The sequence below is a fragment of the Rattus rattus genome, chromosome 2 (genome assembly GCF_011064425.1).
Source record: "Rattus rattus isolate New Zealand chromosome 2, Rrattus_CSIRO_v1, whole genome shotgun sequence".
Taxonomy (NCBI): domain Eukaryota; kingdom Metazoa; phylum Chordata; class Mammalia; order Rodentia; family Muridae; genus Rattus; species Rattus rattus.
In genome coordinates, this window is record NC_046155.1 from 163052177 (window position 1) to 163065638 (window position 13462).

Genomic DNA, 13462 nt, shown 5'->3' on the forward strand with positions numbered 1-13462 from the left:
AGATGCTCTACCACTGAGCCACACCCCCAGCCCCTCACTGGGAGATTCTAGGCAGGGGCTCTACCACTGAACCACACCCAGCCCCTCACTGGGGGATTCTAGGCAGGGGCTCTACCACTGAGCCACATTCCCAGTCTTGTGCCTATTTTACAGAATCATCCGAGGTTCCCATGCTCACTTGGGCCCCTGAAATCAAATGGGTCAATAACATGTGAACTTCTTCCCAAAGAGTCTTGGCGGGAGACAAAGGAAAAGTTTTTCAACACAGGTGATGCTGGAAACTCACAGGCCCTGGCAATGTGGCAGAGCACAGTTCTTTCTTTACGAGTCTCTAAGTTGTATCTAGGCTATGGACAAAGCCAACAGTGCACTGCAGCAGGGATCACTTCCGGGGTCACTCATCAAGCATCATCCCTTGTGTCCGCCCACCCCCAACAATGATGACTGTGATATCCGAGTGCTGCCAGCTCTTCAAAAGGAGCCGTTTCTGTCCCCAGCTGCCTCCTGCTTAAATAAAGCTCTAGCAATCTGCTTTGTGCGATGACTGATGGCTGAGGCGCTTAGGACCAGGAAAACATCAAAGGCGTGCCATAGCAGGTCAGCCAGGGCTCTTTCCTCAAGTCTGAAAGCTGAAGAGCAGCAAGGCGAGGTGGAGCAGCCAGGACTAAAGCTGCGGGGAGGAAGCAGCACTGAGACGCAGGGTAACTAGAGGCTCACCGGAACCGAGCAAGCACTGTAGGAACTCAGAGGCCCGCGTGGCGACGAATGCCATCATCTCACTGAGGAAGGATTGGGAGCTCAGGGTCAGGCCAGCCTAAGCAGAGAGCTCTCGCCAACAAAAGCAAGGGCTCAGAAGAGCCTGCATGCTTAAGGACCCAAGTTCCGTGCCCAGCATCATCTTTCCAAAACCAAAATGCCAATGAGAAAGCCAGGCAGGCCAGGAGTGTGGAAATACAAAGCAGGGACACAACATTTTTAAAATGTAGATATACAGGGCTGGAGAGATGGCTCAGTGGTTAAGAACACCCGTTGCTCTTCCAGAGGTCCTGAGTTCAGTTCCCAGCACCCATATCAGGTGGCTCCCAACTGCTGTAACTGCAGTTCCATGGGACCCAGCCCCTCTTCTTCCTCTTCAGGAACCTGCACACATCACACACACACACACACAGAGAAACACACACACACAGACACACACACATAGAAACACATACACAGACACACGGAAACACACACATAGACAGAAACACACACCCACACAGAGACACACACACACACAGACACATACACACAGAGACACACACATAGACACAGACACACATACACAGAAACACATACACACACATACAGAAACACATATACACAGAGACACATACACACAGAGACACACACACACAGAAACACATAACACACAGACACACACAACACACACAGAGACATACAAACACAGAAACACACACACACACACAGAGACACACACACACATAGAGACACACACACACACAGAGAAACACACACAGAGACACACACACACAGAAACACATATACACACACAGACACACACACACACACAGACACACACACACAGAGACACACACACAGAAACACATACACACACAGACACACACACACACACACACACACAGACACACACACACACACACACAGACACACACACACAGAGACACACACACACAGAGACACACAGACACAGACACACACACAGACACAGACACACACAGATGCACACACGGACATACACATAGACAAAGACACACACAGAGACACATACACACACAACACACACACACAGAAACACATACATGCACACACAGACACATACACACACACACAGAAACACACAGAAACACACACAATCTTAAAAACTAAGTAGGCAAGGGTCCATTTATTCCAAGGATCTCCACCTTGATCCTGCCACCATTGCTGTAGAACTGTGTTCAGAAAGCTGGAGTTTCCACTTATGAACATCCTAAGGAGGACTGTGGCTAGCTCAAGTTTCACAACACTCTGGAGAGGAGAGGAAACGGCTCTGAAACCGCGTTACACAGAGCTCTTAGTGAAACCAACTCAACTGACTGACATGCAGAAGCCCCTGCCTGCCGTGTGGAGGCAACATGGGCTTCCTCACCAGGGAAACGGCACCGCCACATTACGTTTGGCTTTACGCATCCCTGTGAACTCAAACTCTGTAAACTGGAAGAAGCCAGTCGGCAGTAAAAGCACAGCCCATTCTTAAAGACAGATTCCCATGCAGAGTCACACGAGAAAAGGGCATCACAGTATTGGCTGGGTCGATAGGGCAAGCAAGGTACAGGCATCTGTCAGACCTGACCTGCTCAACACCCGGGGGATGACTGTGTATTTTTTCATACAGAGTCTTATTCCGTGTAGTTCAGGCTGAACCCAAACTCATTCTCTTTGCGTATTTTATTTATATTTACTTTTTCTTTTTCCTTCTGGCACAGAGCCCATAGTAAAGCCCAGCTGGCATGGAACTCACCATGGGACCAGGTCAGCCTCAAACTCCCAGTAATCCTCCTGCCTCAGCTTCCTAAGTGCTGGGATTACAGCCATGCACCACTACGACTGACTTCAGCCTGGTTCTTTCTGTATATTATTGAGTCTTATCATTTATCTGTCAGCATGTAGTGAGACAGGCCTGTGGTGATATCTCGGCTTAAGACTCTCATAATTTACATAGAAACAGATCCACTCTCTCTCTCTCACCAAAGCTCACCAACCAAAGAAACAATAATAAGGCCACTGAATCCTCCAACTGCACACATCAATTACTACTTCTTGCCTACTGTCCTCACAAAGTCCCGATCTGTCATATCTGGCTCCCTTCCCTATACTCTGGCTTCTGAAGATGGCGGGGATTAATGGAGCAGGCTACTAACTGCGCAAATCCCACCGGCAACACACCAACTTTCACAATCAATTAGGGGCTTAATGTCCAGTGTCTTGAGTGGCTCTCAAACTCCGTGATGATTAAACAGCTGAGGCTCCAGTTTTGGGAGACCACGAAAGAACAGCCACCCCCTCAACCCAACTCTTTAAAGGTTCCCCGATAGCAAGAGAGGAAGGACAGGTGGGAGAGCGGGGAGACCTTACAGGCGGCTGTGCAGAGAGGCTTCCTTGCCGGATGTATTCAATCGCAGCCTCGACTGAGGTCAGGCAGTATCCTAGCTCATCTTTGGGCGAGCTGCTAAATCTGAAGTTTTTGATGTAACTCAAATTCGCCATCCTAACCAAAAGAAGAAAAAGGGGTTACCATTGGATAATGAACACTTTACCAACACTACTGACGTGTATGGCTGATCAATGCGCTCCATCCAGTGTATGCACTAGGGGGAGAGGTTGGGTATAATGGCTGCTGCCCAGTTTCATCCCCCTGCACATACTGTGTACAATCAGGGCAAGAAAACTACGAGTTACTCCCCCGGACAAGGCTAGCTATTAGAGAGCTGGAGAGTGACCCGCACAGGCTCACATGTTTGAAATGCTTGGCCCTCAGTTAATGAACTGTTTGGGAAGGATTGGGAGGCATGGCCTTGTTGGGTTAGGTTTGGCCTCTTTAAAGAAGGTATATCACAGAGTTGGGCTTCAAGGTTTCAAAAGCTCTCTCTCTACCTCTCTCCTTTCCTCCCTCTTCTTCTCCCTTTCTTCTCTCTCTGCCTGCAGCTTACAAGCCATATAAGCTCTCAGCTACCGTTCAGCTACCTTGCCTGCCTGCCTGCCTGTCAGTACACGTCTGCCATGATGATTATGGACTAACCCTCTGAAAATGTAAGTCCAGTTAAATGCTTTCTTTTATAAGTTGTCTTGGCCATGGTGTCTCTTCACAGCAATAGAACAGTAACTTAGACAGCTGATTATTGAGGATCTCAGATCCACGTGCGTCTGCCTCCTGAATGCTGGGATTAAAGGGAGGAGCTATCACACCTAGTTAGAAAGCTAATGCTATAAAGTGAATTCTGGTCCCCTGTGAGCTGGTGTCTGCTTCCCATACAGCAACGGCAACAGACTCGCCCCATTCTCCGCAAAGTAAAACAGAAGCCCTCCGGGCCTTAGTTTCCCCATCTATCCACTGAAGGAAAGTCACCCCCAAAGGCTGGAGGGGATAACACTGCCCTTAAGAGGTGTATCACTGAAGGCAGCTTTGCCCGGAACCACCCCAAATTCAAAAATGCACAGAGCAGACACATTTTCAAATATTGTTTGCGGTCAGAAGGATCTTCCTGAAATCCCAAACTCAAAAATGGGCTGAGGCAGGAAATATTGTTTGCAAGAGTTCTCCTGAAATCCCAGAACTCAGTTTGAGGCAGGAAAAGCAAGAGTTGGGGGCCAGTTTGGGCTGCAGGAGAGAGCCGGCTCAAAAGAACCTAAATAGGTAAGAAGTATTATTTTAAGAAGGAAATTTACCAGTTAGGGATCTCTGTTTTCACAAGCAGATATAACAGGACGGAAAGAAGATCATCAGCACAGACGGTCTCCAAATTCACTGCAAAGGGAGACAGGCCACAGCCGCCATGAGACCCAAACAGAAGGATGAAACCCTCCTCCACCAACCAAGGCCAAACTTCCTGCTCTGGGGAAATCACACTCCAGGCAGCAGAGTCCTGAACAGATGTCAGGGTCAAAGGGATAAAATAATGTACAGCTAGCTGGGTAAAGCAGCACGAGCCTGTCATTCCAGTTTCGGGGAGTCAGAAGCAGGAAGATCCTGAGTTCGAGACTGGTCTGGACTATGTGGCGAGTTCCAGGCCAGCCAGGATTACATAGTGAGACCCTGACTTTAAAAATTAAAAGAGGGGCTGGTGAGATGGCTCAGCAGTTAAGAGCACTTAGGTTCCAAAGGTTTCGAGTTCAATTCCCAGCAACCCCCACCTAATCACCTATAAGGGGATCGGATGCCCTCTTCTGGCCTGCAGATGCAACAGAGCACTCATATGATAAAAAATAAATAAAATTAAATAAAATAAAAATTAAATTAATTTCAAGAAAAAGAAAAGACCAGATGAGACAGCATGCATCTGTAATCCCAGCAGTGGATGAGCTGGGGCCAGCCTGGGCTACATAATGTACGTGACCGCTGTCTCAAAACAGCAACAACGGAACCTAATTAAGTAAATGTCAAACAGTACAGAAAGACAGACCACGAATGTCCCAGCCACCTCTGCCACTCAGTGTCCCTTCTGAGAGAGAATCTACTTTCCGAGACGGTTCATGAACCCATCACCCAGATGTGGGTCGCCCCCACCTCCACCCTCTTCCTTGTTGCTGCTGGAGGCGCATGGTAAGCTTGCTTGGGTATCCCTCTCAGGATCCTCTTTGCTTCCTTTGTTTTAACTTTGTATTGGGGCTCTAGGGGGTGGAAGGGTTCATGAACACCCAGCACGAGCTCAGCCACTAAGCGACAATCCCAACCCCTACTTTACTTTTACCCCCCTTTTTTTTTAGTACATATGTACAAAATGAGGTGAGCAAGTCTAACACCCACCCCCACCCCCAGCCCAGCCCAGCTGAAGCCACTGCCTTTGTCTCTCAGGTTTTGCTGATCTGCTTCTGCCTAGGACACTCCCTATGCAACTCCGGCCCCTTTGAGGTGTTCCTCCTACAAAGACCTTCAGGTCTGCTGCCTTGCCCAGCCAGGTCCCTTCCCAACACCAACCTCTCTGGCTGGGAGACTGCGTCATGAGCTGGACCACCTTCCTCAGACACAGCAGCTTCTGCTGTGGGGATGTACACTTGTTCAGCTGTCCCAGCTCTCTCTTTGCCCGAGGAATGTTGAAGCTGTGATTTACAAAGTAGAAATTTCAGGCCCGATGCTCTCGTCCTGGTCATATACCTGCTTAGACATTTCTTACAGCTTCAAAGAATGGCCAACAAAAACACAGACCAAGAAGTACTTTGATGCAGGTCGGTGGTGTTCCCCTCAGGCTTGCAGATAAGAGAGCTTCGCTAGGAATTCAAAAATATAAAAATCCAGAAGCCCGACCTAGAGGTGCCGGTCTGTGATACTGGCACTCGGGAAGCTGAGGCAGGAGGATTACAATTTCAAAGCCGGCCTGGGCCAGCAAGGCATCTGGAGTATATAGGGAGATATTATCTCAAAAAAGAAATATGGGCTGGAGGGATTGGGGATTTAGCTCAGTGGTAGAGCGCTTGCCTAGCAAGCGCAAGGCCTTGGGTTCGGTCCCCAGCTACGAAAAAAAAAAAAAAATATGGGCTGGAGAGATGGGTCCATGGTTAAGAGCCTGTAATGTTCTTGCAGAGGACTAGAGTTTGACTCCCAACACCCACACTAAGCAGCTTACAAGTGCCCATGACTCCAGCTTCTCTGGCCTCCGAGGGCACCTGCAGTCACATACACACATCCACGCAGAGAGACGCACAGACACATAACACAAACAATAAAATAAAAATTTAAAATAATATGGGGCTGGAGAGGTGACTCCGTGACTACAAGCGCTTGCTGCTCTGGAAGAAAACCTCTACTTGACTCCCAGCATCCACGTGGTGGCTCATTACTGGCTCTAACTCTAATCCCAGGAATTCTGATGCCCTACCCTGGCCTCCAAAGGTAGTATACTGCACACATGTGTGCACATACATGCAGACAAGACACTCATACACACTAAAGTAAAATAAAAAAGGAAGAAATTTTACATGGCAACGAAAAATATTAACTTTTAAAAATTTAAGAAGGGGTTGGGGATTTAGCTCAGTGGTAGAGTCGGTCCTCAGCTCCGAAAAAAAAGAAAAAAAAATTGAATAAAAGTCCAACATGGAACTAACCCAAGCGTGAGGAGGGGCTTACGCATCGATACCTCAGATATTTTTACCCAAATCAGACTTACCTGGGGAGTGAGAGCCTTGGTGGCTGGGTTCTCTCAGAGTGGCAGGGGAGGGCACATGGCCTCCGTGTGGGGCCCAGCTGAGTGAGTCACGTGCCCACCTGGAGACCGGGTATACCTAGCCCTCTTCCCCTTAGCTCCCACCCAGGTGGCACGCTGGCCCACAAACACAGGAAGGGACCGCTACCAGGCAGTCATGGCTCAACTTCGGCCGTGTGGCATCATTGGGACCAAGTGTACAGCTCTTTGTTTGGGACCACATCTCATCAGTGGACCTCACGGCTGCCGCGTCGCTCCTGCCAACTGTTGGAGAGATGGCACCCCAGCCACAAGCATGCTGAACTTCCAAAGCTATGGGAACTCTCACCTGAACTCAGGTTTCACACCAATGTCTTTCTGCTGGAGATCTTGAAGGCTTCTTGTGATTTTGTTAAAGGCGGCATCCTAGCAAGAGAGTTCAAATTTCTTTCATTTAAGAGTTTTGTTTGGTTGGCCGGTGGTTTTGCAGGGTCTCTCTACAGAGCTCCAGCTACTCTGGAACATGTCATCTCAGGTATCCACAGGAGCCAGAAGATGCTAGATCTTCCAGACCTGGAGTTACGCAATGCTGTAAGCTAGGAACCAAACTTAGGTCTCCTGCAAAAGCAGTGTTGAACTACCGCTCCAGCCCCAACACTTGGAATTACTTGGCTTAATGCTCTCATCCTGGAGAACAAAGACTGCAAACTTACCTCGCTGGCCTCCATGGTCCCCACATATTTGAAGATCAGGTCATAAATATCATGATGGACATACATCTGTGGAATCGACAGACGGAGTCTTGTGGTGTGTATCGGTGACCCGGAGCATCCCAGCCGCTACCCTCCACTCTCTCCTTACCTCTACTGCCTGCTTCATCAGGTTCATCTGGGCCTCCTGCTTGGCAAGAACCTTCTAGAATTCAAGAGAAATGCTGGTTGAGAGTCTGGGTCTGCACATGTGCAGACTGCTGTTGTTCTGTTTAGACCCGAGCTTACCAGGTGAGAGTCTCTGAGAAGCTGCTGGAGGCATTTGGTGTAGAGAGCATTTACGGAGTCCTGGGCAACACAAAACAGAGCAGAGAGGGGAGAGCCCTCTTACCACCAAAACCTGGGTGGGCAGCACCCAGGGTGACCAGCTCTAGGGCCTATGCAAATCGTCTTCTGAAAGGGATACTCAGCTCTATGCAATTACGTTTTATTTACAATGTGTCTGAAAGACCACACATACACACACACACACACACACACACACACACACACACACACACACACACACACTTACACTTGTCAGGCCTGGTGGCAAGAGGCTTCAGCCACTGAGCCATCTGGTCAGCCCTCCACTTCTTAACATACTAATCTATGTGTTTACACCTTTGTGCGTGCAGAGGTCATAGGTGAACCTCGGGTATCAGTTCCCACATTCCGCCTTGCTTAGAGGCAGGACCTCTCTTTCCTGTTTGCCACGATGCTGACTACTTTAGGCTATCTGGCTTATGCACTTCTGGAGGATTCTCCAGTCTCCACCCCCCCATCCCCCCACCCCCCCAACCCCCCCACCCCCATCTCCTCTCCTAAGCGTATTGAGGATACGGACACATGCAACCATGTCCAGCTTTTATGTGGGTTCTGGGAACCTGAACTCAAGTTGTCTACCCACTGAAGACTTCTGGTTCTCGATTATTTTTCTAAAAAGTGCATATGAGGGGGAAAGTTCTCTTTGAGGTCAACACAGATGGCCACACTAAGCAGGAGTTTTAGTTTCTGTATGATACTCGTTTTTAGACTTCGCATAGATTTTTCACTTCCCGAAGAGCCTTACGCTGCGTGTATAATAGAAACATTTTTTTTAACAAACTTCCCCACCATGCAGTGGGTGCCCAGGGGAGCTCTGGAGCAGACAGAGTAATGGTTGACACTGTTGTGACTGACAGCAGACAGCCAGGCAGAACGAGAGACACGGGTACTAACTATGAGATGGCGGAGGCTCTTTCTTTCACATTCTCGGAATGTCCGGTGGAAAGACGAGATGTGCTTGTCGAATCTCTCTGAGTGTCTTCCCAAAAATTCTCTCACATCTTCGATGGTTTTCAGGGAGAAAGGATCTGAGGGTGCTGAAGGTTCTTCTGAGAAAAGACAGTCAGAGTCAGTCTGGCTAAAGTTTTCAGTTTCCTGACCGATGGGGTGGGGGGTGGGGTAGGGGTGTTACTTTATTCCCCCCATTCCAGAAAGATCTAGAACACACACACATACACACACACACACAAACACACACACAGAGACACACACAGACAAACACACAGACACAGACACACAAACACACACATATACACATAGAGACAAACACACAGACACACACAGACACACAGACACAGACACACACAGAGACATACACACAGACACACACACACAGAGACACACAGACACACACACACATGCTCCCATCCCAAGAGAGGATGGCCCAGGACCAGGGAAGAAGGTAAAGAAATAACCTCATTCAAAATATTGCCCAAGGAGTTGGGGGTTTAGCTCAGTGGTAGAGCGCTTGCCTAGGAAGCGCAAGGCCCTGGGTTCGGTCCCCAGCTCCGAAAAAAAGAAAAGAAAAAAAAAATATTGCCCAAGAGCAGCCCAGTTGCAGGAGAGCCTAGAATGCAGAAGACCACACAAGGTCTTTTCAGGAAACAAAATGACAGTAATGTGTGACCCTAGGGACAACCCATGGGGCTGAGGTGAAGCCAGCTCCAGACAATTCGGCTTCATGATGCATTTGGCACAGGGGCTGTGCTGTTTCCTGGAGCAACTAAGCTAAATCCATTGACAACCAATGAGCTCTCAGAGAGGCAACCGTGCAGCAGCTTTAATAAGTCCAGAGGCTGAGTCCAGACATAGCCAGTGCTCCAGCTCTGCACAGCTCCAGGGACAATCCTCCTCAAGGCTTGATGGGTGCGTGGAGGCCTCTGGGCCTGGAGTCCTATCATAGCCATCAAGGCAGCTGCAATCTGCACATGGCCTCAATGAGGGAAGACAAAGATCAAGTCCCGAAGGGGACTGTGACAGTTAGACAGGTCCCTAATGGGCTCTTTGATATTTGTGTCTGTGTGACATTCAAGCATTTAACAGCTGGTGTGTGTGTGTGTGCATATGCACGAGAGAAAAGGTCAGTCCTCCCTCTGTACCTGAAGTCTCCCTCTTCTCCAAAGGATGAGCGATGCAGAGAATGCTGAAACTCTCTTCCTTTTCGTTGTAGAAAGTCTCTTCGAAGAGGATGGGCACAGAGAGAAGACAAGCAAAGCCTGCTCCTAGCTTAACCCTGTTTCCTTCTATGAGGACAGCCTGGAATGAAGAAAACATCACTGGACCAGCCTAGGGTGGCCACCGAGACCCTTGCAGCCTCCTCCTGGGAGGTATTTAGGCAGAGCCTGTCACTCTGCCCAAGTGTGGGTGAGCTGGGCATGTGACTAGGAAGCAAGGGACAGATGTGGTGAGAAAATCTGCGATAGTTATGTGCCAAGCCTCATGAGCCACAGAGGGATGTCAAGCAACTGAGAGGGCTGATAACCCTCACCCTCTCAGATCTGCCACAGTATCTACAAGCCCCACAGACTCTGGCCCTGGGTCAAACTGCAGACCAACCCCAGTGGGAAGAGTAATTAGAGTGGCCTGGACCCCTGACTGGATATTAGTTGGGGGGAATGGGGCCAGCCTAGTGCAAACAAAATGTCTACCTCTTAGACTCTACCTGTCTCCATTAAAAAACAAACAAAATGCATACACACAGCTCGACGTGGCAGCTCATGCCTGTAATCTCAACACCTGGGAGGCTGAGGCAGGAGGATCATGCCAGTCTGAGACATACAGCAAAACTCTGTCTCAGAAATCAATAAATGTGGGCTGGGTCTGGTGGTGCATGCCTTTAATCTCAGCACTTGGAAGGCAGAGGCAGGCTGATGTCTGTGAATTCAAGGCCAGCCTGCCCTACAAAGTGAATTCCAAGTCAGCCAGGGCTACAAAGTGAGACCCACCCCCCTCATCTCAATTAAAAAAAACCACAACAAAAGAAATAGCGCAGTGGGATACAGACCTGAGAAGGGGTGTACCAGGGACCCCCCAACCTATAGGCAGATGACTCCCTTGGCTGAGAAAAGGAGGGAAGAACTCTAGCCTTCCCCCATCCCACCATGACAGAGTCTGGATTCCACTCACTATTGCCATGACCCCCTGTCTCAAAGGCTCCCTAACGAAGGCAGGGGACCCATAACCTTTTCCAAAAGCTGCTATGTACACATAAAAACCAACATCTGATGCCAACAATGTAAAAGGCTGAAAAACAGGTTATTTTTGTCTCTGTCTGCTCCACGCCGCATCAATCCTGGGCCACCCTAGAAGAAGTGAGTACCTTTCCATCTAAGGTCTGAAAGTGTCCTTCCGTGGGTACCAAAACATAGGACTCGAACTGGCAGGAGGCCTGCACGTTGCTCGGCAAGCTTCCTCTGCAAGGCACTAGGACCTAGAAAGAGAAGGAAGCTCGGTAAGTGCTGGACCGAAAAGTACAGCGTGACTTCTGTCTCCAAGGAGCCTCAGCGGGAATCCGTCCTGCTGGGGACTTGCTGGGGGATGCCAACTTCTAGTTAACTTTAACTTCTAGTTAAAGGGTAGAGGCATGGCTCATTACAATTGGCAGCAAATGCTTTTTTTTTTTTTTGCTCCCTCCCATTCCTACCACTTCACGAGCCCTAATTTGTTTAATTTCTTTCCTTATTTTAAAACGTTCTTTTGAGACAGGGTCTCTCTATTATCCCTGGCTATCCTGGAATTCACTCTGTAGACCCGGCTGGCCTCAAACTCACAAGAGATCCACCTGCCTCTGACTCTCAGTGTCAGGATAAAAGGCGCCCACCGCCATACCCAGCTCAACTTGTTTAATTCGCAGCAGACTGGAAGGCAATATGGTGAGCCCCACACATTCTCCAAGCAGCCTCAAAAGTTAGGAATTCGGTGTCCAGTCCTATGCCATCGCTATCTGTAGGCAATCTCTAGGCTATTTTGAAGCAAATTCCAGAACATTACGTAAGGTAGAGAAGTGACTCATCCACATATATTTTTAACAATGCCTTTCTGAACAATGATCCTTTTTTAAAGAAACAGAACATGGAGCTGGAGAGACTGCCCGGCAGGCAGTTCCCAGCAGCCATGTCAGTCCCAGCGATCCAACGCCCCCTTCTGGCCTCTGGGGGTACTGCGCACACATGCATGAACCCACACACAGACATGCACACATACACATAACATTCGAAAAATAAAATTAAAAGTTGAAAAGCAGAACCACGGGCTGGAGAGATGGCTCAGAGGTTAAGAGCACTGTCTGCTCTTCCAGTGGTCCTGAGTTCAATTCCCAGCAACCACATGGTGGCTCACAACTATCTATAATCAGATCTGGTGCCCTCTTCTGGCCTGCAGGAATACATGCAGGCAGAAAGCTGTATGATGTATACATAATAAATAAATAAATGCTTAAAAAAAAAAGTTTAAAAAAAAAAAAAGAAAAGAAAAGAAAAGCAGAACCACGATGCATTGTCACGCACAAATGCCCCCTGCAAATTTCCTAATTAATTCCCACCTTTTTCTTCTTAAAAACATTACTTTTGAAACATCTTTTAAAATCTGTTGTACAAATTCTGCCTGAATATGGTTATCTATGCACTACATGCATACAGTGCCCACCGAGGCCAGAAAAGGTGAATCCCCTGGATCTGGAGTTCCAGACCATCATGACTCCGTGCGCGTGGTGGGAACTGAGCTCAGGCCCTCTGTAAGAGCAGTGGGCGCTCTTAACCAATGGCCTCTGCTCCAGCCCAAGTGTTCACTTTCTGATGTTCATGCTTTCACTGTTTATGCTCAGGAAAAAAGTAGAACTTCCCTTCATGTGTTTAAACTCGATTCTGTGGCGTTTGCTGAACTCCCTTGTGAGTCCCCAGCAAAAAAAAAAAAAAAAAAAAAATATATATATATACATGGTGACATATGCTTGTAACTGGCACTCAAGAGCTCCAGCAGGGGCTGATGCGAGCAAAGTCAGCCTCGGTCATGTGAGGCAGACCTGGGATATCATCTCCAAAAAACATAAAAATAAATAAAATAAATTAATTAATTAATTAAAAATCTAAAATTGTATGCATCTGTTTATGTTGAAAAAAAAAAGATTCAACTTTATTAACTTAGCATGTGTGTTGGGTGCCACAGAGGCTGGAAGAGGTTGTCCAATTCTTTGACAGCTATAGTTACAGGCATTTGTCAGCCAGCTGATATGGGTGCCGGGATCTGACCTCTGGACTTCAGGATTGAGGTGAGCTGCAAGCGTTCTTAACTGCTAAGGCATCTCTCCAGGCCTCTCAGATCCAAAATCTTAATTTACAACGAAAGGGAGGTCTCTGGGTATCAACTTCGAAACGGGAAACAACTCCCAGCTCTGTGGGGCCTCAGGACTAAATCAAAAGTGCAGCTCACACTAAGCGCACATACAGAAGACCCTGAAGACTGAGCGAGGGTTCCGGCGAGCCGAAGTCTAGA

General features: G+C 48.3%; 1 protein-coding gene across 1 annotated transcript in view; it reads right to left on the reverse strand.

The window, feature by feature from the left end:
- The window catches only part of Ankrd27 (ankyrin repeat domain 27), a 51884-nt gene that overhangs the window by 26444 nt on the left and 11978 nt on the right, over positions 1 to 13462 (reverse strand). The window contains exons 3-12 of the mRNA XM_032893849.1: positions 11292 to 11402; positions 10072 to 10228; positions 8867 to 9021; positions 7895 to 7954; positions 7758 to 7811; positions 7610 to 7675; positions 7246 to 7322; positions 5693 to 5814; positions 4444 to 4522; positions 3133 to 3265 (exon numbers count right to left, since the gene is read on the reverse strand). Of these exons, the coding sequence (XP_032749740.1) occupies positions 3133 to 3265; positions 4444 to 4522; positions 5693 to 5814; positions 7246 to 7322; positions 7610 to 7675; positions 7758 to 7811; positions 7895 to 7954; positions 8867 to 9021; positions 10072 to 10228; positions 11292 to 11402 (1014 nt within the window). The remainder of the gene's footprint in view (positions 1 to 3132; positions 3266 to 4443; positions 4523 to 5692; positions 5815 to 7245; positions 7323 to 7609; positions 7676 to 7757; positions 7812 to 7894; positions 7955 to 8866; positions 9022 to 10071; positions 10229 to 11291; positions 11403 to 13462) is intronic.